Source organism: Salvelinus fontinalis, chromosome 12 (assembly GCF_029448725.1).
Source record: "Salvelinus fontinalis isolate EN_2023a chromosome 12, ASM2944872v1, whole genome shotgun sequence".
In the NCBI taxonomy this organism is placed as follows: Eukaryota; Metazoa; Chordata; class Actinopteri; order Salmoniformes; family Salmonidae; genus Salvelinus; species Salvelinus fontinalis.
Genome location: NC_074676.1, coordinates 59970405 through 59997310, shown reverse-complemented (window position 1 = coordinate 59997310; position 26906 = coordinate 59970405). Strand labels below are relative to the sequence as shown.

General features: G+C 49.6%; 1 protein-coding gene across 1 annotated transcript in view; it reads right to left on the bottom strand.

Moving 5' to 3' along the window:
- LOC129867661 (actin remodeling regulator NHS-like) overlaps window positions 1–26906 on the bottom strand; it is a 162452-nt gene that overhangs the window by 7547 nt on the left and 127999 nt on the right. The window contains exons 6-7 of the mRNA XM_055941237.1: window positions 17394–17525; window positions 3037–6198 (exon numbers count right to left, since the gene is read on the bottom strand). Coding sequence (XP_055797212.1) covers window positions 3037–6198; window positions 17394–17525 — 3294 coding nt within the window. The remainder of the gene's footprint in view (window positions 1–3036; window positions 6199–17393; window positions 17526–26906) is intronic.

The window sequence follows — 26906 nt, the reverse complement described above, 5'->3', positions numbered from 1 at the left end:
TAGTGTGTTTCTGGGGGAAGTGTGTGTGTGTCTGGGGGAAGTGTGTGTGTGTCTGGGGGAAGTGTGTGTGTGTCTGGGGGAAGTGTGTGTGTGTCTGGGGGAAGTGTGTGTGTGTCTGGGGGTAGTGTCTGGGGGTAGTGTGTTTCTGGGGGTAGTGTGTTTCTGGGGGTAGTGTGTTTCTGGGGGTAGTGTCTGGGGGTAGTGTCTGGGGGTAGTGTGTTTCTGGCGGTAGTGTGTCTCTGGGGGTAGTGTGTTTCTGGGGGTAGTGTGTGTCTGGGCGTAGTGTGTTTCTGGGGGAAGTGTGTGTGTGTCTGGGGGAAGTGTGTGTGTGTCTGGGGGAAGTGTGTGTGTGTCTGGGGGAAGTGTGTGTGTGTCTGGGGGAAGTGTGTGTGTGTCTGGGGGTAGTGTCTGGGGGTAGTGTGTTTCTGGGGGTAGTGTGTTTCTGGGGGTAGTGTCTGGGGGTAGTGTCTGGGGGTAGTGTCTGGGGGTAGTGTGTTTCTGGGGGTAGTGTCTGGGGGTAGTGTGTGTCTGGGGGTAGTGTGTGTCTGGGGGTAGTGTGTTTCTGGGGGTAGTGTGTGTCTGGGGGTAGTGTGTGTCTGGGGTTAGTGTGTTTCTGGGGGTAGTGTGTTTCTGGGGGTAGTGTGTTTCTGGGGGTAGTGTGTTTCTGGGGGAAGTGTGTTTCTGGGGGTAGTGTGTTTCTGGGGGTAGTGTGTTTCTGGGGGTAGTGTGTGTCTGGGGGTAGTGTGTTTCTGGGGGTAGTGTGTGTCTGGGGGTAGTGTGTGTCTGGGGGTAGTGTGTTTCTGGGGGTAGTGTCTGGGGGTAGTGTCTGGGGGTAGTGTGTTTCTGGGGGTAGTGTGTTTCTGGGGGTAGTGTGTTTCTGGGGGTAGTGTCTGGGGGTAGTGTCTGGGGGTAGTGTGTTTCTGGGGGAAGTGTGTTTCTGGGGGTAGTGTGTTTCTGGGGGTAGTGTCTGGGGGTAGTGTCTGGGGGTAGTGTGTTTCTGGGGGAAGTGTGTTTCTGGGGGTAGTGTCTGGGGGTAGTGTGTTTCTGGGGGTAGTGTCTGGGGGTAGTGTGTTTCTGGGGGAAGTGTGTTTCTGGGGGTAGTGTCTGGGGGTAGTGTCTGGGGGTAGTGTGTTTCTGGGGGTAGTGTGTTTCTGGGGGTAGTGTGTTTCTGGGGGTAGTGTGTTTCTGGGGGTAGTGTGTTTCTGGGGGTAGTGTGTTTCTGGGGGTAGTGTCTGGGGGTAGTGTGTTTCTGGGGGTAGTGTGTTTCTGGGGGTAGTGTGTTTCTGGGGGTAGTGTGTTTCTGGGGGTAGTGTGTTTCTGGGGGTAGTGTCTGGGGGTAGTGTCTGGGGGTAGTGTGTTTCTGGGGGAAGTGTGTTTCTGGGGGTAGTGTCTGGGGGTAGTGTCTGGGGGTAGTGTGTTTCTGGGGGTAGTGTGTTTCTGGGGGTAGTGTGTTTCTGGGGGTAGTGTCTGGGGGTAGTGTCTGGGGGTAGTGTCTGGGGGTAGTGTCTGGGGGAAGTGTGTTTCTGGGGGTAGTGTCTGGGGGTAGTGTCTGGGGGTAGTGTCTGGGGGTAGTGTGTTTCTGGGGGTAGTGTGTTTCTGGGGGTAGTGTCTGGGGGTAGTGTCTGGGGGTAGTGTCTGGGGGTAGTGTGTTTCTGGGGGAAGTGTGTTTCTGGGGGTAGTGTCTGGGGGTAGTGTCTGGGGGAAGTGTGTTTCTGGGGGTAGTGTCTGGGGGTAGTGTGTTTCTGGGGGAAGTGTGTCTCTGGGGGAAGTGTGTTTCTGGGGGTAGTGTCTGGGGGTAGTGTGTTTCTGGGGGAAGTGTGTGTCTGGGGGTAGTGTGTCTCTGGGGGTAGTGTGTTTCTGGGGGAAGTGTGTGTCTGGGGGTAGTGTGTTTCTGGGGGAAGTGTGTTTCTGGGGGTAGTGTGTTTCTGGGGGAAGTGTGTCTCTGGGGGTAGTGTGTGTCTGGGGGTAGTGTGTTTCTGGGGGAAGTGTGTTTCTGGGGGAAGTGTGTTTCTGGGGGTAGTGTGTTTCTGGGGGAAGTGTGTTTCTGGGGGTAGTGTGTGTCTGGGGGAAGTGTGTTTCTGGGGGTAGTGTGTTTCTGGGGGTAGTGTTTTTCTGGGGGTAGTGTGTCTCTGGGGGTAGTGTGTTTCTGGGGGTAGTGTCTGGGGGTAGTGTCTGGGGGTAGTGTGTTTCTGGGGGTAGTGTGTATCTGGGGGTAGTGTCTGGGGGTAGTGTCTGGGGGTAGTGTCTGGGGGTAGTGTGTTTCTGGGGGAAGTGTGTTTCTGGGGGAAGTGTGTTTCTGGGGGTAGTGTGTTTCTGGGGGAAGTGTGTTTCTGGGGGTAGTGTGTGTCTGGGGGTAGTGTCTGGGGGTAGTGTGTTTCTGGGGGTAGTGTCTGGGGGTAGTGTGTTTCTGGGGGTAGTGTCTGGGGGTAGTGTCTGGGGGTAGTGTGTTTCTGGGGGTAGTGTCTGGGGGTAGTGTCTGGGGGTAGTGTCTGGGGGTAGTGTGTGTCTGGGGGTAGTGTCTGGGGGTAGTGTCTGGGGGTAGTGTCTGGGGGTAGTGTCTGGGGGTAGTGTCTGGGGATAGTGTCTGGGGGTAGTGTCTGGGGGTAGTGTCTGGGGGTAGTGTCTGGGGGTAGTGTCTGGGGGTAGTGTGTTTCTGGGGGTAGTGTGTTTCTGGGGGTAGTGTGTTTCTGGGGGAAGTGTGTTTCTGGGGGTAGTGTCTGGGGGAAGTGTGTCTCTGGGGGTAGTGTGTTTCTGGGGGAAGTGTGTTTCTGGGGGTAGTGTCTGGGGGAAGTGTGTTTCTGGGGGTAGTGTCTGGGGGAAGTGTGTCTCTGGGGGTAGTGTGTTTCTGGGGGAAGTGTGTTTCTGGGGGTAGTGTCTGGGGGTAGTGTGTTTCTGGGGGTAGTGTCTGGGGGTAGTGTCTGGGGGTAGTGTGTTTCTGGGGGTAGTGTGTTTCTGGGGTGACCCTGGCGTGGAGGTGGGCCCTTCCTCTGCTGCTATCCTGAGAGACACTAATGGTTGGAACTCCTGAAGACTTACACTCCTCTTCTCTGCCAGCCACATCGCTGATTGGATAAGCTTGCAATGTTTCAGACTGATCACTTTTAACAGGCACTTTGTCTAGACTCTCTGAGGTTGTGGCTAAGCTGTGCTGACCAGGAAACATCGAAAGGTCTTCAGGTCTCGGGAGTTCAGATGGCTCAGGTGGTAGTGGTCGGTACTGTTCTTCCTCCAGACTGCTGCTACTCCCAGGGAATTTCTGTTCCTCTACCTCCTGACCTGGGGTCACTCTTGTGGTCTCAGCCCCCCTCTGGCAGACCTCCTGGTCTAGCAGGGACTGCTGGTCTGTAAGCGGCTGGTGTTGGTCTAGGAGAGGCTGGTGTTGGTCTCTGATGGTATGGTCCTCTTCTGCCAGTGTCTCCTGGTCTGGTAGTCTCTCCTGGTCTGTCAGTGTTTGGTCTACAGGCTGTCTGAAGGTGGTGGTACTCCACTGGGCTTCAGCAGGGTGTCTGTCCTGCCTGTACCTCACGCTACTGTGACCTGCTGGGTCCCTAGCAACAGGGCCTTCACTGGGGGCCAACAGTGACTCACAGTACTGTTGAGTGGGGGGAACCTGGGAGTTGTAGGCTGGATGCTTCCTGGTTGTAGACTCAGGGGACCTGCTGCTGGAAGGGGGGCTGATGTTCACAGTGGGACTCTTGGGTCTGGTGGCAACATCTGGGCCGGGCCGGTCAGGGCTCCCCTCTCCTTGCTTCCCCACAGACCTCAGCTGGACTGAGTGCAGCACGGTGGGGGTGAGGGTCATGGGAAGACTGATGGAGGTCTCGGTTGCCGCTCTGGCCTCAGCTGCTGCCGTCTGCTTGCTTTGCTGCAGGAGGTAGAGCTGGTTCCTGTGGCCTGGGGGCTTGGTAGAGACTGGAGGAGGGCTGGTAGGGTTAGCGCTGTGAAGGGCACGGAGGTCCTGGTGGCTGGGGGGGATGACTGGCAGCTCCAGATCTCTGGTGGTGACGGACAGAGATGACTTCCTCTCTGGAATCTTTGGCTTCCTCTTCTGATTGGTGGGTGACAGGGGACTGGGGAAGAAGGCGCAGGGAAAGGAAGAGGTGGGGGTGCCGGATTGGCTGGAGTAGCCACTAGATGGTGACACTAAGCAGGCCAGCCTCTCTGGAGAGGACATCTTGAAGTCCCCTTCTACTGAGGGCAGAGAGGACATCTTGAAGTCCCCTTCTACTGAGGGCAGAGAGGACATCTTGAAGTCCCCTTCTACTGAGGGCAGGGAGGACATCTTGAAGTCCCCTTCTACTGAGGGCAGAGAGGACATCTTGAAGTCCCCTTCTACTGAGGGCAGAGAGGACATCTTGAAGTCCCCTTCTACTGAGGGCAGGGAGGACATCTTGAAGTCCCCTTCTACTGAGGGCAGGGAGGACATCTTGAAGTCCCCTTCTACTGATGGCAGTGAGGGGGTGGAGCCTGACTGGGAGGTCTGGGACTCTGAACACTCCTGAGACTTTATGCATTCTATAACAGTTGTACCGGTAGCAGTGGAGGAGTTAGACAGAGAGCGATAGGGGTCCGTGTTTGACTTCAAGTCATTCACAAGCCAGAGATCTGCATAGTCTGACTGGACAGTTCCCTCATCTTTATATGAGCCTCTGTCAGAGGAACCAAACAGGCCGGAGCCCGGCATCTCCTCGGTGTCCTCCATCCGCCAGGTCTCGAGGGCCGCTAGGGGCTCCAGAGGGCCTTGCTCCAACCCTAACCCCCCCAGGCCCCCCTCCCCTCCCAGAGCAGGGTCCTCCAGGTGGCCCAGAGCAGGGTCGGGGTGAGGGAGGTTAGGGTGGCCCAGGGAGCCCTCTAGGTCTAGCTGTAACCTCCTCTCTCTGGAACACGACTTTCTTTGCTGCCCGCTGCGGTTCTTTGGTTCGGTGTCGTCAGGAGAATTTCCCCCCCCGCTGATCTTTCTTAGTGAGGAGCTGCGTCTGGGGGCAGAGGGCTTGGCCTTAGGTTTCCTCAATGTCAGACAGCGTCTCCCCAGAGTCATGTGCTCCTGTTCACAGTCAGAGTAGTTATACATGAAGCTCTTGCTCTCTTTCAGACCACAGTCAAAGTGCATGGAGGTGTAGTATCCTTCATTGTCTATGGAGTAGTATGACACAGTGTCAGCCTTCTCAGAAGGAGGCTTGTCTGTAGTGAAGCTCTCACAGGTAGCCATGCTGGTAAAGCTGGGGTACCCCAGACTCCCCTCCCCCTCTCTGGAGCGCTCAGGGCTGAAGTCATGGAGCCTGGCGTCAGGGTGGGGGTAACTCCACTCCCCATCACTAGCCGTGCTGACCCCTGCATCGTCCAGCTGCCGGTCGGTCTGGTATGGGTCCAGGATGAGGACGGGGGCAGGGTCATCTGTAGCGTGGGGGACGGTGTTCAGCGACAGCTCCGAGTCACAGTGGGAGGAGCCAGTGAGCTGGGGGGAGGCCGCCGTGGGGAGGGTCTCAGAGGTGTGGGAAGGGCATGTTGAGCTGCTGCCGCTCCAGTTCCCACTAGAAGATTGGTGGTCGTCTTTATGGTCCATCTGACACCCTACAACCTGCCTGGTGGATGTAGAGTGGAGCGGACTGGAGAAGGTATCTGAGCTGGAGGACATCTCACAGCTCCCTATTTCAACCTTCCGGGGGAGGCGGGATTGGCTCCTGTCAAACCAGGGGCTGCCAGTGCGCTGCTGGTACTTCAGGCTGGCCAGAGGGTGGTCCGGCTGGGACTGGTCATCTGCACTTTCCTCCCCCTTCTCCTTCAGCTCCCCCAACCCAGACAGGAAGTCATCAGTCTCGGAGGGAGACAGCTCCTCTTCCTCCTCCTCACTGTGGTGGTGAACCTCAATCAGTCTCCTCCCATCCCTTGGCTGGCTGCGTGACCGCAGGCGTACCCCCAGCGAAGAGGAGAACATGGCGCTGTTGCGCTCCGAAGTGTCCAGTAGAGAGGAGATGTTTCCGGTGGAGAGGGACAGCGGGACGGGGGTGGAGCTGACCCCCTGCTGACCACGCTGGTACTGGACCCTCCAGTGGGACGGCGTGCAGACCAGGAAGTCTTCAGTCTGGCAGCCAGAGTCCTTCTTGGTGTTCAGACGACTGCACAGGTCCTCGCTACAGAGAGCAGTGTTGCATCGGACAACCACTGTCCTCCCTCTGGCGCCCGGAGACTCATCAGAATCTGGAGGAGGAGAGGGTCAGAATTATAAACAGGAAGAGGGGTCAGGGTCCGACGCAGGAGGAGACACCGGGTCAGAGACACAGAAAGACAGGGTCAGAGTTAGACACAGGAGGAGACACCGGGTCAGAGACACAGGAAGACAGGGTCAGAGTTAGACACAGGAGGAGACACCGGGTCAGAGTCAGACACAGGAGGAGACACCGGGTCAGAGTCAGACACAGGAGGAGACACCGGGTCAGAGTCAGGCACAGGAGGAGACACCGGGTCAGAGTCAGACACAGGAGGAGACACCGAGTCAGGGTCAGACGCAGGAGGAGACACCGGGTCAGGGTCAGACGCAGGAGGAGACACCGGGTCAGGGTCAGACGCAGGAGGAGACACCGGGTCAGGGTCAGACGCAGGAGGAGACACCGGGTCAGGGTCAGACGCAGGAGGAGACACCGGGTCAGGGTCAGACGCAGGAGGAGACACCGGGTCAGAGTCAGACACAGGAGGAGACACCGGGTCAGGGTCAGACGCAGGAGGAGACACCGGGTCATAGTCAGACACAGGAGGAGACACCGGGTCAGAGTCAGACACAGGAGGAGACACCGGGTCAGAGTCAGACACAGGAGGAGACACCGGGTCAGAGACACAGGAAGACAGGAGGAGACACCGGGTCAGAGTCAGACGCAGGAGGAGACACTGGGTCAGAGTCAGACACAGGAGGAGACACCGGGTCAGAGTCAGACACAGGAGGAGACACTGGGTCAGAGACACAGGAAGACAGGAGGAGACACCGGGTCAGAGTTAGACGCAGGAGGAGACACCGGGTCAGAGACACAGGAAGACAGGAGGAGACACCGGGTCAGAGTTAGACGCAGGAGGAGACACCGGGTCAGAGTCAGACGCAGGAGGAGAGGGTCAGAGTTATAAACAGGAGACGACAACACCGGGTCAGAGACAGACGCAGCAGGAGACACCGGGTCAGAGTTATAAACAGGAGACGACGACACCGGGTCAGAGACAGACGCAGCAGGAGACACCGGGTCAGAGTTATAAACAGGAGACGACGACACCGGGTCAGAGTCAGACGCAGGAGGAGTCACCGGGTCAGAGTCAGACGCAGGAGGAGTCACCGGGTCAGAGTCAAACGCAGGAGGAGAGGGTCAGAGTTATAAACAGGAGATGACGACACCGGGTCAGAGACAGACGCAGCAGGAGACACCGGGTCAGAGACAGACGCAGGAGGAGACACCGGGTCAGAGTTATAAACAGGAGACGACGACACCGGGTCAGAGTCAGACGCAGGAAAAGTCACCGGGTCAGAGACAGACGCAGGAAGAGACACCGGAAGACAGGAGGAGAGGGTCAGAGTTAGACACAGGAAGACAGGGTCAGAATTAGACAGGAGGAGAGGGTCAGAGTTAGACACAGGAAGACAGGGTCAGAATTAGACAGGAGGAGAGAGTCAGAGTGAGACAGGAGGCCAGACTGAATTTACAAACGCACCCAAAATGGTTATTTGCATAGTGGAGTCTTTTGTTAAGAATTGTAGCTAGCTAAAATTTTTTACCATAATCCCAACTCATGACGTTACTACCCTGCATGAATCTGCAGGTAGCTAACCAATATCTGAAAACGTAGCTAGCTAGACTATCTTATACATCATTCATGGATAGACGCATCTCCTGTCGGATGCCATGGTTGCCCTTAGTTTGAAGATGTAATCCAGAGACAGGTGTTTTCTCCACCTCCTTATCTATCAGACTCGAATTCCACTGATTTCAAAACTGAGTCCTCCAGAAAGTGGAAAGCAATACTCTTGCAGTTTTACTACGCAATACACTTTTTTAACACATTACCTAGACATACTGAGCAGCTCAAATAGACAGAAGCGTGCGATATGGCAAAACAATCCAAACTCAATCATGGCTAGTGGGAAGGTTGCTCCCTTTTTCTGTGGCTAAACCAACTAGGCTCGTAATTTTACAATTTTATTCGCATTTACAGATAGCATACAAGTTTGTTATTAAGGCACATGTTTGAGAAGGCATTTCTGACCAAAAAAAGCATTTTGATTAAAAAGAGCTGTTCAGGCGGCTCTCCTGTGAAGTAGCGACCTGCAACATACAGCTTCCTGAAACAGGTCACGTGTGCTGAGGACAATCAGAAAGGGTCTTTAACCTTAACCTTTAGCATTATAAAGTCAACAGCAAAATGTCAGATAAAGCAGTTAGACAAATCCAGCTGTTAAACGTTTCTATAGTAAAGGCTTTACAATGTTGTTTCATTAGAACAGACTGGTATTACTTCTCATGTATGTTGTTGACACTGCTCCAAACAGGCAGATAACATGATATTGTAATCTAACAGCACCTGTTTGTCGTGCAACAGTATCTCTTGCACTTTCCACAAGGATTTTACATGAGGCCTAACATGAGGGTCACATGACACATTGCATTCAGAAAGTATTCAGACTAGACTTTTCCACATTTTGTTAAGTTACAGCCTTACCCCCCCCCCCTCATCAATCTATATGAGAATCAAAAACAGGTTTAGACATTTCTGCTAAAATATATATAATGAAATATCACGTTTACATAAGTATTCAGACCTTTTACTCAGTACTTTGTTGAAGCACCTTTGGCAGCGATTACAGCCTCGAGTCTTCTTGGGTATGACGCTACAAGCTTGGCACACCTGTATTTGGGGAGTTTCTCCCATTCTTCTCTGCATATCCGCTCAAACTCCGTCAGGTTGGATGGGGAGCATCGCTGCACAGATATTTTCAGTTGTGTCCAGATATGTTCGATCGGGTTCAAGTCCGGGCTCTGGCTGGGCCACTCAGGACATTCAGAGACTTGTCCCGAAGCCACCCCTGCGTTGTCTTGGCTGTGTGCTGAGGGTCGTTGTCCTGTTGGAAGGTTAACCTTCGCCACAGTCTGAGGTCCTGAGCGCTCTGGAGCAGGTTTTCATCAAGGATCTCTGTACTTTTACTGAGGAGTGGCTTCGGTCTGGCCACTCAACCATAAAGGCCTGATTGGTGGTGCTGCAGAGATGGTTGTCCTTCTGGAAGGTTCTCCCATCTTCACAGAGAAACTCTAGAGCCCTGTCAGAGTGACCATCAGGTTCTTGTTCACCTCCCTAACCAAGGCCCTTCTCCCCCGATTGCTCAGTTTGGCCGGGCGGCCAGCTCTAGGAAGAGTCTTGGTGGTTCCAAACTTCTTCCATTTCAGAATGATGGAGGCCACTGTGTTCTTAGGGACCTTCAATGCTGCCGAAATGTGTTGGTACCCTTTCCCAAATCTGTGCCTCGACACAATCCAGTCTCGGGGCTCTATGGACAATTCCTTCGACCTCATGGCTTGGTTTTTGTCTGACATGTATTGTCAACTGTGGGGCCTTTATATAAACAGGTGTGTGCCTTTCATGTCCAATCAATTGAATTTTCCACAGGTGGACTCCAATCAAGTTGTAGAAACATCTCAAGGATGATTAATTGAAACAGGATGCAACTGAGCTCAAATACGAGTCTCATAGCGAAGGGTCTGAATACTGTAAATCAGGTCTCTTTTATATATATATATATATATATATATATATATATATATATATATATATATATATATATATATGCAAAAAGATTCTAAACACCTGTTTTCGCTTTGTCATTATGCTGTTTTGTGTGTTGATTGCTGAGGAAAACATTTATTTGATCAATTTTAGAATAAGGCTGTGACAAAACAAAATGTGGAACAAGCCAACGATCTGAATAATTTCCACTGTGTGTCTAAAATACTTCTATCCACTAGACTAATAAATCATCAAAATGTTCCTTTCGATTATTTAATTAACCTATATTATGTTATTTTATGTTATCCCTTTGGAGCACATGCAAAAGCGATTTGGAGTTGTTGAACAGGGGTGACAAAATGTTTTATAATTTAATTGGAATGAACTGAATGATGATGAAGAAGGGGATTTAGAACAGTGTAAGAATTGCTCTTTCCTGCGTGCACACTCATAAAAATCTACTTTTTTCCTACTTTTTCAGAAGAAGCTGTAACTGGTCCGTAGCTTATTACTTACTAAAACTGATGTTACACTAAGGTTTAACAGTTTTAGTAAGGTTTCAATTCTAAGAGAAACGAAAATGGTCTGTTATATTCTGTATAGGTCCCGTGTGGCTCAGTTGGTAGAGCATGGCGCTTGCAACGCCAGGGTTGTGGGTTCAATTCCCACAGGGGGACCAGGATGAATATGTATAAACTTTCCAATTTGTAAATCTCTCTGGATAAGAGCGTCTGCTAAATGATGTAAATGTTATATTCAATTATATTCTTAAAATACATGTCTGCTAAAATAACAAGTTAATGGCGCAGCCATATAACCTTGGCTACTAAGCACAGATAAATAAAAAGAGGTTTCACATATTTCCCCGACCAGAGCTATTTAATGTATGTGTTTCTGTATTACATTTCCTTGTGGAATGTTACAGAAGAGATAACAACAATAGAAAGACAGAATGGAGTGGCAGAGAGTCAGGCAGAATGGAGTGGCAGAGAGTCAGGCAGACTGGAGGGGTAGAGAGTCAGGCAGAATGGAGTGGCAGAGAGTCAGGCAGACTGGAGGGGTAGAGAGTCAGGCAGACTGGAGTGGTAGAGAGTCAGGCAGAATGGAGTGGCAGAGAGTCAGGCAGAATGGGATGGTAGAGAGTCAGGCAGAATGGAGTGGTAGAGAGTCAGGCAGAATGGAGTGGTAGAGAGTCAGGCAGAATGGAGTGGCAGAGAGTCAGGCAGAATGGAATGGTAGAGAGTCAGGCAGAATGGAGTGGTAGAGAGTCAGGCAGAATGGAGTGGTAGCGAGTCAGGCAGAAAGGAGTGGTAGAGAGTCAGGCAGAATGGAGTGGTAGAGAGTCAGGCAGAATGGAGTGGTAGAGAGTCAGGCAGAATGGAGTGGCAGAGAGTCAGGCAGAATGGAGTGGTAGAGAGTCAGGCAGAATGGAGGGGCAGAGAGTGAGGCAGAATGGAGTGGCAGAGAGTCAGGCAGAATGGAGTGGTAGAGAGTCTGGCAGAATGGAGTGGCAGAGAGTCAGGCAGAATGGAGTGGCAAAGAGTCAGGCAGAATGGAGTGGCAGAGAGTCAGGCAGAATGGAGTGGCAGAGAGTCAGGCAGAATGGAGTGGCAGAGAGTCAGGCAGAATGGAGTGGTAGAGAGTCAGGCAGAATGGAGGGGCAGAGAGTCAGGCAGAATGGAGTGGCAGAGAGTCAGGCAGAATGGAGTGGTAGAGAGTCAGGCAGAATGGAGTGGTAGAGAGTCAGGCAGAATGGAGTGGCAGAGAGTCAGGCAGAATGGAGTGGCAGAGAGTCAGGCAGAATGGAGTGGCAGAGAGTCAGGCAGAATGGAGTGGCAGAGAGTCAGGCAGAATGGAGTGGCAGAGAGTCAGGCAGAATGGAGTGGCAGAGAGTCAGGCAGAATGGAGTGGTAGAGAGTCAGGCAGAATGGAGTGGTAGAGAGTCAGGCAGAATGGAGTGGTAGAGAGTCAGGCAGAATGGAGTGGTAGAGAGTCTGACAGAATGGAGTGGTAGAGAGTCAGGCAGAATGGAGTGGTAGAGAGTCAGGCAGAATGGAGTGGTAGAGAGTCAGGCAGAATGGAGTGGTACAGAGTCAGGCAGAATGGAGTGGTAGAGAGTCTGACAGAATGGAGTGGTAGAGAGTCAGGCAGAATGGAGTGGTAGAGAGTCTGACAGAATGGAGTGGTAGAGAGTCTGACAGAATGGAGTGGTAGAGAGTCAGGCAGAATGGAGTGGTAGAGAGTCAGGCAGAATGGAGTGGTAGAGAGTCTGACAGAATGGAGTGGTAGAGAGTCAGGCAGAATGGAGTGGTAGAGAGTCAGGCAGAATGGAGAGGCAGAGAGTCAAGCAGAATGGAGTGGCAGAGTCAGGCAGAATGGAGTGGCAGAGAGTCTGACAGAATGGAGGGGCAGAGAGTCTGACAGAATGGAGTGGCAGAGAGTCTGACAGAATGGAGTGGCAGAGAGTCTGACAGAATGGAGTGGCAGAGAGTCTGACAGAATGAAGGGGCAGAGAATCAGGCAGAATGGAGTGGTAGAGAGTCAGGCAGAATGGAGTGGCAGAGAGTCAGGCAGAATGGAGTGGTAGAGAGTCAGGCAGAATGGAGTGGCAGAGAGTCAGGCAGAATGGAGTGGCAGAGAGTCAGGCAGAATGGAGTGGTAGAGAGTCTGGTAGAATGGAGTGGCAGAGAGTTAGGCAGAATTGAGTGGCAGAGAGTCTGACAGAATGGAGTGGCAGAGAGTCAAGCAGAATGGAGTGGTAGAGAGTCAGGCAGAATGGAGTGGTAGAGAGTCAGGCAGAATGGAGTGGTAGAGAGTCAGGCAGAATGGAGTGGTAGAGAGTCTGACAGAATGGAGTGGTAGAGAGTCAGGCAGAATGGAGTGGTAGAGAGTCAGGCAGAATGGAGTGGCAGAGAGTCAAGCAGAATGGAGTGGTAGAGAGTCAGGCCGAATGGAGTGGCAGAGAGTCTGACAGAATGGAGGGGCAGAGAATCAGGCAGAATGGAGTGGCAGAGAGTCAGGCAGAATGGAGTGGTAGAGAGTCTGGCAGAATGGAGTGGTAGAGAGTCGGGCAGAATGGCGTGTGGCAGATGGTCAGGCAGAATGGAGTGGTAGAGAGTCTGGCAGAATGGAGTGGTAGCGAGTCTGACAGAATGGAGTGGCAGAGAGTCAGGCAGAATGGAGTGGTAGAGAGTCAAGCAGAATGGAGTGGCAGAGAGTCTGGCAGAATGGAGTGGTAGAGAGTCAGGCAGAATGGAGTGGTAGAGAGTCAGGCAGAATGGAGTGGTAGAGAGTCAGGCAGAATGGAGTGGCAGAGAGTCAGGCAGAATGGAGTGGTAGAGAGTCAGGCAGAATGGAGTGGTAGAGAGTCAGGCAGAATGGAGAGGTAGAGAGTCAGGCAGAATGGAGTGGCAGAGAGTCAGGCAGAATGGAGTGGCAGAGAGTCAGGCAGAATGGAGCGGCAGAGAGTCAGGCAGAATGGAGTGGTAGAGAGTCAGGCAGAATGGAGTGGTAGAGAGTCAGGCAGAATGGAGTGGTAGAGAGTCAGGCAGAATGGAGTGGCAGAGAGTCTGACAGAATGGAGTGGTAGAGAGTCAAGCAGAATGGAGTGGCAGAGAGTCAGGCAGAATGGAGTGGTAGAGAGTCAAGCAGAATGGAGTGGCAGAGAGTCTGGCAGAATGGAGTGGTAGAGAGTCAGGCGGAATGGAGTGGCAGAGAGTCAGGCAGAATGGAGTGGTAGAGAGTCAGACAGAATGGAGTGGTAGAGAGTCAGGCAGAATGGAGTGGTAGAGAGTCAGGCAGAATGGAGTGGTAGAGAGTCAGGCAGAATGGAGTGGCAGAGAGTCAGGCAGAATGGAGTGGCAGAGAGTCTGACAGAATGGAGTGGCAGAGAGTCAGGCAGAATGGAGTGGCAGAGAGTCATGGAGTGAATGGAGTGAAACTGCATTGTTCTGTAAGTAGGTAACAAGGCTGTGCTCCAGGTGGATTGGTTTAGCAGCCTTTCCAATAATTTGGAATACAAAAGAAACCATCCACCCATGGTGGGCTATCAGCAGGACAATAGACTTTCACCTAGTTTATGGACTTTAAATGTATTAATGGGTGTTTGCGAGGCATGTCACCTCACCCATTGCTCCACACATTCCACCACTGTTTTCTAACCACATCTGGATGGATCCATAACAAATTATTATTGGAATAAAGTAGGCTAATGCAATTGAAGGCATCACATTGTTGTTTAATTAAACACCCAAAGGTATTGGTGAGCCAATTAGGCTGTAGAAATGTTAGAATTACTATTTAGCTCTTCACTTGCAGTCGCTTAGTAGCCTGTGCCTACTCCCGACCGGTCACGTTGCACAGCGACATATTTTCCTAGTGGAAACCCTAAGGCCTACACATTGCATTTTACAGTAGCCTGTCGTTTTTCTTGGAATAGAAACACCATAAAATTAATCCATTTAATGAAGCCACATTTCTAACCGTATAAACAGCACAACAAATACTATACTAATTTGGATAATTGGTTGTACTAGAGACTTTAAAATATTTTGTTAGAACAGACTATAACGGCCTCCTGGTTGGCGCAGTGGTCTAGGGCACTGCATCGCAGTGCTAGCTGCGCCACCAGAGTCTCTGGGTTCGCGCCCAGGCTCTGTCGTAGCCGGCCGCAACCGGGAGGTCCGTCTGGTCTGGGAAACCGAGAAAAGCCTCTACAGAAATATTATTGACTTTGTGGCAGGGCTTAAGGCATTAGACTTCTGGGTATGGGAATCTGAGAAAAGTCTTGTCACTTTCCTCTTCAAAGATATGTGTGTATGCGGGGCGCTGTCCTCAGATAACCGCATGGTATGCTTTCACCGTAAAGCCTTTTTGAAATCTGACAAAGCGGCTGGATTAACAACAAGTTAATCTTTTAACCAATGTATAACACTTGTATTTTCATGAATGTTTATTATTACTATTTATGTAATTTGAATTTGGCACTCTGCAATTTCACCAGATGTTGTCGGGGTGGGTCGCTAGCGGCACGCCTTGCCCAAAGAGGTTTTAAGGCGTGAGACATGGACAACATGCATATCTTCACCTGTGTAGTTGCCGTACCAGGCTGTGATACAGCCCGACAGGATGCTTTCGATTGTGCATCTGTAAAAGTTTGTCAGGGTTTTGGGTGACAAGCCGAATGTCTTCACCCTCCTGAGGTTGAAGAGGCGCTGTGGTGCCTTCTTCACTACACTGTCTGTGTGAGTGGACCATTTCAGTTTGTCTGTGACGTCTAAGTCGAGGAACTTCAACTTTCCACCTTCTCCACTGCTGGCCCTTCAATGTGGATAGGGGGCTGCTCCCTCTGCTGTTTCCTGAAGTCCACGATCATCTCCTTTGTTTTGGTGACGTTGAGTGTGAGGTTATTTTCCTGACACCACACTCCGAGTGCCCTCACCTCCTCCTTGTAGGTAATCAAGCCCACTACTGCTGTGTTGTCTGCAAACTTGATGATTGAGTTGGAGGCGTGCATGGCCACGCAGTCATGGGTGAACAGGGAGTACAGGAGAGGGCTCAGAACGCACCCTTGTGGGGCCCCTGTGTTGAGGATCAGTGAAGTGGAGGTGTTGTTTCCTACCTCACCACCTGGGGGGCGACCGTCAGGAAGTCCAGGACCCAGTTGCACAGGGCGGGTTGAGACCCAGGGCCTCCAACTTAATGATGAGCTTGGAAGGTACTATGGTGTTGAATGCTGAGCTGTAGTTAATGAGCAGCATTCTAACATAGGTATTCCTCTTGTCCAGATGGGTTAGGGCGGTGTGCCGTGTGATGGCGATTGTGTCATCTGTGGACCTGTTGGGGTGGTAAGCAAACTGAAGTGGGTCTAGGGTGGCCGGTAAGATAGAGATGATATGATTGTTGACTACTCTCTCAAAGCACTTCATGAAGACAGAAGTGAGTGCTACGGGGCGGTAGTCATTTAGTTCAGTTACCTTAGCTTTCTTGGGTACAAGAACAATGGTGTCCATCTTGAAGCATGTGAGGACAACAGACTGGGATAGGGAGCGATGGAATATGTCCGTAAACACACCAGCTAGCTGGTCTGGTCATGCTCTGAGGACGCGGCTAGGGATACCATCTGGGCCAGCAGCCATGCAACGGTTAACAAGTTTAAATGTTTTACTCACACCAGCCACGCAGTCCTTGTTAGCGGACGGTGGCACTGTTTTATCCTCAAAGCAACGAAGGTGTTTAGTTTGTCTGGAAGTGTGGCGGTGTCCGTAACGTGGCTGAATTTCCTTTTGTAGTCCGTGATTTCCTGTAGACCCTGCCACATACGTCTCGTGTCTGAGCCGTTGAAATGCGACTCCACCTTGTCCTTGTACTGGCAGTTTGCTTGTTTGATTGGAGGGAATAGCTGTTTATATTCAGACATATTCCCAGATCTCCGTCCATGGTTATATGCGGTGGCTTTCAGTTTTGCCGCCATCCATCCACGGTTTTACATACTGTCACTGCTGTTGTCCCCAGGGCTCAGTTCTAGGCCCTCTCCTCTATACACCAAGTCACTCGGCTCCGTCATATCCTCACATGATCTCTCCTATCATTGCTATGCGTATGACACTCAACTACTTTTCTCCTTCGACCCTTCTGACATCCAGGTGACAGCACGCATCTCTGTGTGCCTGGCAGGTATCTCCGCTCTGATGTCAGCCCACCACGTCAAGCTCAGGAAGACGGAAATGCTCTTCCTCCCGGGGAAGGCCTACCCTTCCCTACCTTCAGGCTATGCTCAAACCCTACACCCCAACCCGAGCACTTCATTCTGCCACCTCAGGTCTCTTGGTCCTCACACCCCTATGGAAGGGCAGCTCCCGCTCAGTCCAGTCCAAGCTGTTCTCTGTCCTGGAATCCCACTGGTGGAACCAGTTTCCCCCGGACAACAGAGACCCTGCCGATCTTCTTAAAGCACCTGAAACCCTACCTCTTCAAACAGTATCTGAAATAATTCCCCTCTTCACCTCGACCCATCCAAATAAAAATAATAATAATCCTGAACCAACACTTGCACTTGAACCCCCCCCCCCCGCCCTTCTAGCTCTGACTTTGCTGATAACTACTTTGAGGAAAAATGTACTTACTATGACTGTGAAATGTAGCTATCTGGGTTAGGGTTAGGGTTAGGGTTAGGGTTAGGGTTAGGTACTTACTATGACTGTGAAATGTAGCTATCTAGATATATAGATATAGAACATCATAGATGTAGCTATCTAGATATATAGATATAGAACATCATAGATGTAGCTATCTAGATATATAGATATAGAACATCATAGATGTAGCTATCTAGATATATAGATATAGAACATCATAGATGTAGCTATCTAGATATATAGATATAGAACATCATAGATGTAGCTATCTAGATATATAGATATAGAACATCATAGATGTAGCTATCTAGATATATAGATATAGAACATCATAGATGTAGCTATCTTAAGACGAATGCACTAAGTCACTCTGGAAAACAGCATCTGCTAAATGACGGAAATGTCAAATGTTTGGGTTTAAGGTTAGGGCTAAAATGAGTCATACCTAGGTATATAAATAGGACAGGTCGTAGGGTTCAAGGTTAGGTCTAAGGTTAAACATACCTAGGTCCTGCTGAACACTTCTAGGAATCCCGATGACAGTCTTCCGTCTCCTCAGCTTCCTCCTCCTCTGAAGCACGGACTGAGAGTGGATCAGCGAGCAGTGCACACTAGCGTCTCTGTGGAACTGAACCCCTGCAGAACAGCGCAGACACAAGACGTGTGAGAAACCTTTGTATGTCAGTGACAGCAGAGATCAACAGCTATTGTAGTTATAGCTAGAAGCTATAGTAGTTATAGCTAGAAGCTATAGTAGTTATAGCTAGAAGCTATAGTAGTTATAGCTAGAAGCTATAGTAGTTATAGCTAGAAGCTATTGTAGTTATAGCTAGAAGCTATTGTAGTTATAGCTAGAAGCTATTGTAGTTATAGCTAGAAGCTATTGTAGTTATAGCTTAACTAATATTTCCACAGTGAACAAGAGGGAAGGTCAGACAAGCAGAGGATACAAGCTGTACAAGCTGTATCTATATATACACACACCTGTTCTGAAAGGCCACAGGGTCTGCAACACCACTAAGCAAGGGGCACCACCAAGCAAGTGGCATCATGAAGACCAAGGAGCTCGCCAAACAGGTCAGGGACAAAGTTGTGGAGAAGGACATTTCAGGGCTGGTTTATAAAAAACTATCAGAAACTTGGAACATCCCACAGAGCACCATTAAATCCATTATTAAAAAATTGAAAGGATATGGCCCCACAACAAACCTGCCAAGAGAGGGCCACCCACCAAAACTCACAGACCAGGCATGGAGGGCATTAATCAGAGAGGCAACAAAAAGACCAAAGATAACCCTGAAGGAGCTGCCAAGCTCCACAGCGGAGATTGGAGAATCTGTCCATAGGACCACTTTAAGCCGTATACTCCACAGAGCTGGGCTTTATGGAAGAGTGGCCAGAAAAAAGCCATTGCTTAAAGAAAAAAAAAAGAAAACACATTTGGTGTTCGCCAAAAGGCATGTGGGAGACTCCCCAAACATATGGAAGAAGGTACTCTGGTCAGATAAGACTAAAATTGAGCTTTTTGGCCATCAAGGAAAACGCTATGTCTGGCGCAAAGCCAACACCTCTCATCACCCTGAGAACACCATCCCCAAAGTTTCACGCTCCTGCCATCTACAGATTCACACTCCTGCCATCTACAGATTCACGCTCCTGCCATCTACAGATTCACGCTCCTGCCATCTACAGATTCACGCTCCTGCCATCTACAGATTCACGCTCCTGCCATCTACAGATTCACGCTCCTGCCATCTACAGATTCACGCTCCTGCCATCTACAGATTCACGCTCCTGCCATCTACAGATTCACGCTCCTGCCATCTACAGATTCACGCTCCTGCCATCTACAGATTCACGCTCCTGCCATCTACAGATTCACGCTCCTGCCATCTACAATTTCACGCTCCTGCCATCTATATTTTCAGGACCTCAGACTGGGGCGAAGGTTCACCTTCCAACAGGACAACGACCCTAAGCACACAGCCAAGACGACGCAGGAGTGGCTTCGGGACAAGTCTCTGAATGTCCTTGAGTGGACCAGCTAGAGCCCAGACTTGAACCCGATCGAACATCTCTGGAGAAAATAGCTGTGCAGCAACTCTGCCCATCCAACCTGACCGAACTTGAGAAGATCTGCTGAGAAGGACGGAAGAAACTCCCCAAATACAGGTGTGCCAAGCTTGTAGCGTCATACCCAAGACTTGAGGCTGTAATCGTTGCCAAAGGTGCTTCAACAAAGTACTGAATAAAGGGTCTGAATACTTTGGTAATTTTTTACATTTGCAAAAATGTATAATACCTGTTTGCGCTTTGTCATTATGGGGAATTGTGTGTAGATTGATGAAAAAAACCCAAACACAATTCAATCCATTTTAGAATAAGCCTGTAACGTAACAACATTGGGAAAAAGTCAAGTGGGCTGAATACTGTTGATCTTCAACATAAGAATCACTACAAAACGTATTGTATGACCTCTTATATTAGTTCACTACAAAACGTATTGTATGACCTCTTATATTAGTTCCAGCCTTTGGAACGTTGGTTTTCCTGGTTATGGCTACTATATGTGATCAATACATCTGATGGATCTGGATACTGCTTTAGAGCAGAGTTCTGCAGCATTAGTAAAGATGTGATCAATACATCTGATTAGAGCAGAGTTCTGCAGCATTAGTAAAGATGTGATCAATACATCTGATTAGAGCAGAGTTCTGCAGCATTAGTAAAGATGTGATCAATACATGTGGATGATTTAATTCCTGTGCTGTTTGTAACTACCCTGGTAGTCGTTGACTGATAACCTGAACCAGGTTGCAGGTACTAGTTACAGTTTGAAGCTTTTTCTTGAGTGGGCAGCTTGACGAAAGCCAGTCAATATTTAAATCACCCAGAAAAAAGATTCATGTTAATGCCATCTATAGCAAAGCTGCCATCCACATTTTACAGTATCATGCAGGTTTACAAACTGAGGACACAAACTGATGTAGAGAATTCCGGAACAGAATGCAGTAGTTCTGGAATAGAATGCAGTAGTTCTGGAATAGAATGCAGTAGTTCTGGAATATAATGCAGTAGTTCTGGGATAGAATGCAGTAGTTCTGGAATAGAATGCAGTAGTTCTGGAATAGAATGCAGTAGTTCTGGAATAGAATGCAGTAGTTCTGGAACAGAATGCAGTAGTTCTGGAACAGAATGCAGTAGTTCTGGAATAGAATGCAGTAGTTCTGGAATAGAATGCAGTAGTTCTGGGATAGAATGCAGTAGTTCTGGAATAGAATGCAGTAGTTCTGGAACAGAATGCAGTAGTTCTGGAATAGAATGCAGTAGTTCTGGAATAGAATGCAGTAGTTCTGGAATAGAATGCAGTAGTTCTGGAATAGAATGCAGTAGTTCTGGAATAGAATGCAGTAGTTCTGGAATAGAATGCAGTAGTTCTGGAATAGAATGCAGTAGTTCTGGAATAGAATGCAGTAGTTCTGGGATAGAATGCAGTAGTTCTGGGATAGAATGCAGTAGTTCTGGAATAGAATGCAGTAGTTCTGGAACAGAATGCAGTAGTTCTGGAACAGAATGCAGTAGTTCTGGAATAGAATGCAGTAGTTCTGGAATAGAATGCAGTAGTTCTGGAATAGAATGCAGTAGTTCTGGAATAGAATGCAGTAGTTCTGGAATAGAATGCAGTAGTTCTGGAACAGAATGCAGTAGTTCTGGAATAGAATGCAGTAGTTCTGGAATAGAATGCAGTAGTTCTGGAATAGAATGCAGTAGTTCTGGAATAGAATGCAGTAGTTCTGGAACAGAATGCAGTAGTTCTGGAATAGAATGCAGTAGTTCTGGAATAGAATGCAGTAGTTCTGGAACAGAATGCAGTACCTAGTGATCCTAACTGATGGCAGCCTGACTGACTATGCAGCTGCTCTCTGCATATCTAGGTCTCTCTCCGTGTCTCTCCCCCCGTGTCACCCAGTCTACCTCAGTGTTCCCAGTCAACCTCCGTGTCTCTCTCCGTGTCTCCCAGTCAACCTCCGTGTCTCTCTCCGTGTCTCCCAGTCAACCTCCGTGTCTCTCTCCGTGTCTCCCAGTCTACCTCAGTGTTCCCAGTCTACCTCAGTGTTCCCAGTCTACCTCCGTGTCTCTCTCCGTGTCTCCCAGTCTACCTCCGTGTCTCTCTCCGTGTCTCCCAGTCTACCTCCGTGTCTCTCTCCGTGTCTCCCAGTCTACCTCCGTGTCTCTCTCCGTGTCTCCCAGTCAACCTCCGTGTCTCTCTCCGTGTCTCTCGCTGTGTCTCCCAGTCAACCTCCGTGTCTCTCTCCGTGTCTCCCAGTCAACCTCCGTGTCTCTCTCCGTGTCTCTCTCCGTGTCTCCCAGTCAACCTCCGTGTCTCTCTCCGTGTCTCCCAGTCAACCTCCGTGTCTCTCTCCGTGTCTCCCAGTCAACCTCCGTGTCTCTCTCCGTGTCTCCCAGTCAACCTCCGTGTCTCTCTCCGTGTCTCCCAGTCAACCTCCGTGTCTCTCTCCGTGTCTCCCAGTCAACCTCCGTGTCTCTTTCCGTGTCTCCCAGTCAACCTCCGTGTCTCTCTCCGTGTCTCCGTCCGTGTCTCTGTGTCTCCCTCCGTGTCTCCCTCCGTGTCTCCCTGTCTCCCTTCGTGTCTCTGTGTCTCCCTCCGTGTCTCTAGTTGTGGTGTTTCTCTCTCGACTTCGTGACTAGAGACTTCTTTCAGCTCCACATTATTACAGCTCTTTGCTCACAATGTTCAGTTTCTGTCTCAACACTCTGACTCAGCCCATGTTGGCTCCAGATCTCTGAGACTCTATGCAACTCACAGTAAATAAATCTCAACAGGCCTTTTAACTATTCCAATGGGACTAATTGGCATTCATGAAGCAGTATCTTCCCCTCACTGGCACAAACAGACAGCTTTTAACCCTAACTTAAACAGACAGCTTTTAACCCTAACTTAAACAGACAGCCAGGAGGTTCTGCCTGGTTCTAACATGACTTAAACAGACCAACCCTGCCTGGTTCTAACATGACTTAAACAGACCAACAGACAACCAGGAGGCCCTGTCTGGTTCTAACATGACTTAAACAGACCAACAGACAACCAGGAGGCCCTGTCTGGTTCTAACATGACTTAAACAGACCAACAGACAACCAGGAGGCCCTGCCTGGTTCTAACATGACTTAAACAGACCAACCCTGCCTGGTTCTAACATGACTTAAACAGACCAACAGACAACCAGGAGGCCCTGCCTGGTTCTAACATGACTTAAACAGACCAACAGACAACCAGGAGGCCCTGCCTGGTTCTAACATGACTTAAACAGACCAACAGACAACCAGGAGGCCCTGCCTGGTTCTAACATGACTTAAACAGACCAACAGACAACCAGGAGGCCCTGCCTGGTTCTAACATGACTTAAACAGACCAACAGACAACCAGGAGGCCCTGTCTGGTTCTAACATGACTTAAACAGACCAACCCTGCCTGGTTCTAACATGACTTAAACAGACCAACAGACAACCAGGAGGCCCTGTCTGGTTCTAACATGACTTAAACAGACCAACAGACAACCAGGAGGCCCTGTCTGGTTCTAACATGACTTAAACAGACCAACAGACAACCAGGAGGCCCTGTCTGGTTCTAACATGACTTAAACAGACCAACAGACAACCAGGAGGCCCTGTCTGGTTCTAACATGACTTAAACAGACCAACAGACAACCAGGAGGCCCTGGCTGGTTCTAACATGACTTAAACAGACCAACAGACAACCAGGAGGCCCTGGCTGGTTCTAACATGACTTAAACAGACCAACAGACAACCAGGAGGCCCTGGCTGGTTCTAACATGACTTAAACAGACCAACAGACAACCAGGAGGCCCTGGCTGGTTCTAACATGACTTAAACAGACCAACAGACAACCAGGAGGCCCTGCCTGGTTCTAACATGACTTAAACAGACCAACCCTGGCTGGTTCTAACATGACTTAAACAGACCAACAGACAACCAGGAGGCCCTGCCTGGTTCTAGCATGACTTAAACAAACCAACAGACAACCAGGAGGCCCTGCCTGGTTCTAACATGACTTAAACAGACCAACCCTGGCTGGTTCTAACATGACTTAAACAGACCAACAGACAACCAGGAGGCCCTGCCTGGTTCTAACATGACTTAAACAGACCAACCCTGCCTGGTTCTAACATGACTTAAACAGACCAACCCTGCCTGGTTCTAACATGACTTAAACAGACCAACCCTGCCTGGTTCTAACATGACTTAAACAGACCAACCCTGCCTGGTTCTAAAATGACTTAAACAGACCAACCCTGGCTGGTTCTAACATGACTTAAACAGACCAACAGACAACCAGGAGGCCCTGCCGGGTTCTAACATGACTTAAACAGACCAACCCTGGCTGGTTCTAACATGACAAAAAAAAGACCAACCCTGCCTGGTTCTAACATGACTTAAACAGACCAACAGACAGCCAGGGGGCCCTGCCTGGTTCTAACATGACTTAAACAGACCAACAGACAACCAGGACGCCCTGCCTGGTTCTAACATGACTTAAACAGACCAACAGACAGCCAGGAGGCCCTGGCTGGTTCTAACATGACTTAAACAGACCAACAGACAACCAGGAAACCCTGCCTGGTTCTAACATGACTTAAACAGACCAACAGACAACCAGGAGGCCCTGCCTGGTTCTAACATGACTTAAACAGACCAACAGACAACCAGGAGTCCCTGTCTGGTTCTAACATGACTTAAACAGACCAACCCTGGCTGGTTCTAACATGACTTAAACAAACCAACCCTGCCTGGTTCTAACATGACTTAAACAGACCAACCCTGCCTGGTTCTAACATGACTTAAACAGACCAACAGACAACCAGGAGGCCCTGCCTGGTTCTAACATGACTTAAACAGACCAACCCTGGCTGGTTCTAACATGACTTAAACAGACCAACCCTGCCTGGTTCTAACATGACTTAAACAGACCAACCCTGCCTGGTTCTAACATGACTTAAACAGACCAACAGACAACCAGGAGGTCCTGTCTGGTTCTAACATGACTTAAACAGACCAACCCTGGCTGGTTCTAACATGACTTAAACAGACCAACAGACAACCAGGAGGCCCTGCCTTGTTCTAACATGACTTAAACAGACCAACAGACAACCAGGAGGTCCTGGCTGGTTCTAACATGACTTAAACAGACCAACAGACAACCAGGAGGTCCTGGCTGGTTCTAACATGACTTAAACAGACCAACAGACAACCAGGAAGCCCTGCCTGGTTCTAACATGACTTAAACAGACCAACCCTGCCTGGTTCTAACATGACTTAAACAGACCAACCCTGCCTGGTTCTAACATGACTTAAACAGACCAACCCTGCCTGGTTCTAACATGACTTAAACAAACCAACCCTGGCTGGTTCTAACATGACTTAAACAGACCAACCCTGGCTGGTTCTAACATGACTTAAACAGACCAACAGACAACCAGGAGGCCCTGTCTGGTTCTAACATGACTTAAACAGACCAACAGACAGCCAGGAGGTCCTGGCTGGTTCTAACATGACTTAAACAGACCAACAGACAACCAGGAGTTCCTGTCTGGTTCTAACATGACTTAAACAGACCAACAGACAACCAGGAGGTCCTGTCTGGTTCTAACATGACTTAAACAGACCAACAGACAGCCAGGAGGCCCTGCCTGGTTCTAACATGACTTAAACAGACCAACCCTGCCTGGTTCTAACATGACTTAAACAGACCAACAGACAACCAGGAGGCCCTGCCTGGTTCTAACATGACTTAAACAGACCAACAGACAGCCAGGAGGCCCTGGCTGGTTCTAACATGACTTAAACAGACCAACAGACAACCAGGAAACCCTGCCTGGTTCTAACATGACTTAAACAGACCAACAGACAACCAGGAGGCCCTGCCTGGTTCTAACATGACTTAAACAGACCAACAGACAACCAGGAGGCCCTGCCTGGTTCTAACATGACTTAAACAGACCAACAGACAACCAGGAGTCCCTGTCTGGTTCTAACATGACTTAAACAGACCAACCCTGGCTGGTTCTAACATGACTTAAACAAACCAACCCTGCCTGGTTCTAACATGACTTAAACAGACCAACCCTGCCTGGTTCTAACATGACTTAAACAGACCAACAGACAACCAGGAGGCCCTGCCTGGTTCTAACATGACTTAAACAGACCAACCCTGGCTGGTTCTAACATGACTTAAACAGACCAACCCTGCCTGGTTCTAACATGACTTAAACAGACCAACCCTGCCTGGTTCTAACATGACTTAAACAGACCAACAGACAACCAGGAGGTCCTGTCTGGTTCTAACATGACTTAAACAGACCAACCCTGGCTGGTTCTAACATGACTTAAACAGACCAACAGACAACCAGGAGGCCCTGCCTTGTTCTAACATGACTTAAACAGACCAACAGACAACCAGGAGGTCCTGGCTGGTTCTAACATTACTTAAACAGACCAACAGACAACCAGGAGGTCCTGGCTGGTTCTAACATGACTTAAACAGACCAACAGACAACCAGGAAGCCCTGCCTGGTTCTAACATGACTTAAACAGACCAACCCTGCCTGGTTCTAACATGACTTAAACAGACCAACCCTGCCTGGTTCTAACATGACTTAAACAGACCAACCCTGCCTGGTTCTAACATGACTTAAACAAACCAACCCTGGCTGGTTCTAACATGACTTAAACAGACCAACCCTGGCTGGTTCTAACATGACTTAAACAGACCAACAGACAGCCAGGAGGTCCTGGCTGGTTCTAACATGACTTAAACAGACCAACAGACAACCAGGAGTTCCTGTCTGGTTCTAACATGACTTAAACAGACCAACAGACAACCAGGAGGTCCTGTCTGGTTCTAACATGACTTAAACAGACCAACAGACAGCCAGGAGGCCCTGCCTGGTTCTAACATGACTTAAACAAACCAACCCTGCCTGGTTCTAACATGACTTAAACAGACCAACCCTGCCTGGTTCTAACATGACTTAAACAGACCAACAGACAACCAGGAGAACCTGTCTGGTTCTAACATGACTTAAACAGACCAACCCTGCCTGGTTCTAACATGACTTAAACAGACCAACCCTGCCTGGTTCTAACATGACTTAAACAGACCAACAGACAACCAGGAGGCCCTGTCTGGTTCTAACATGACTTAAACAGATCAACCCTGCCTGGTTCTAACATGACTTAAACAGACCAACCCTGCCTGGTTCTAACATGACTTAAACAGACAGCCAGGAGGTCCTGTCTGGTTCTAACATGACTTAAACAGACCAACCCTGCCTGGTTCTAACATGACTTAAACAAACCAACCCTGCCTGGTTCTAACATGACTTAAACAGACCAACAGACAACCAGGAGGCCCTGCCTGGTTCTAACATGACTTAAACAAACCAACAGACAACCAGGAGGCCCTGTCTGGTTCTAACATGACTTAAACAGACCAACAGACAACCAGGAGGCCCTGCCTGGTTCTAACATGACTTAAACAGACCAACAGACAACCAGGAGGCCCTGCCTGGTTCTAACATGACTTAAACAGACCAACCCTGTCTGGTTCTAACATGACTTAAACAAACCAACCCTGCCTGGTTCTAACATGACTTAAACAGACCAACAGACAACCAGGAGGCCCTGCCTGGTTCTAACATGACTTAAACAGACCAACAGACAACCAGGAGGCCCTGCCTGGTTCTAACATGACTTAAACAGACCAACAGACAGCCAGGAGGCCCTGCCTGGTTCTAACATGACTTAAACAGACCAACAGACAACCAGGAGGCCCTGCCTGGTTCTAACATGACTTAAACAGGCCAACAGACAACCAGGAGGCCCTGTCTGGTTCTAACATGACTTAAACAAACCAACCCTGGCTGGTTCTAACAGGACTTAAACAGACCAACAGACAACCAGGAGGCCCTGCCTGGTTCT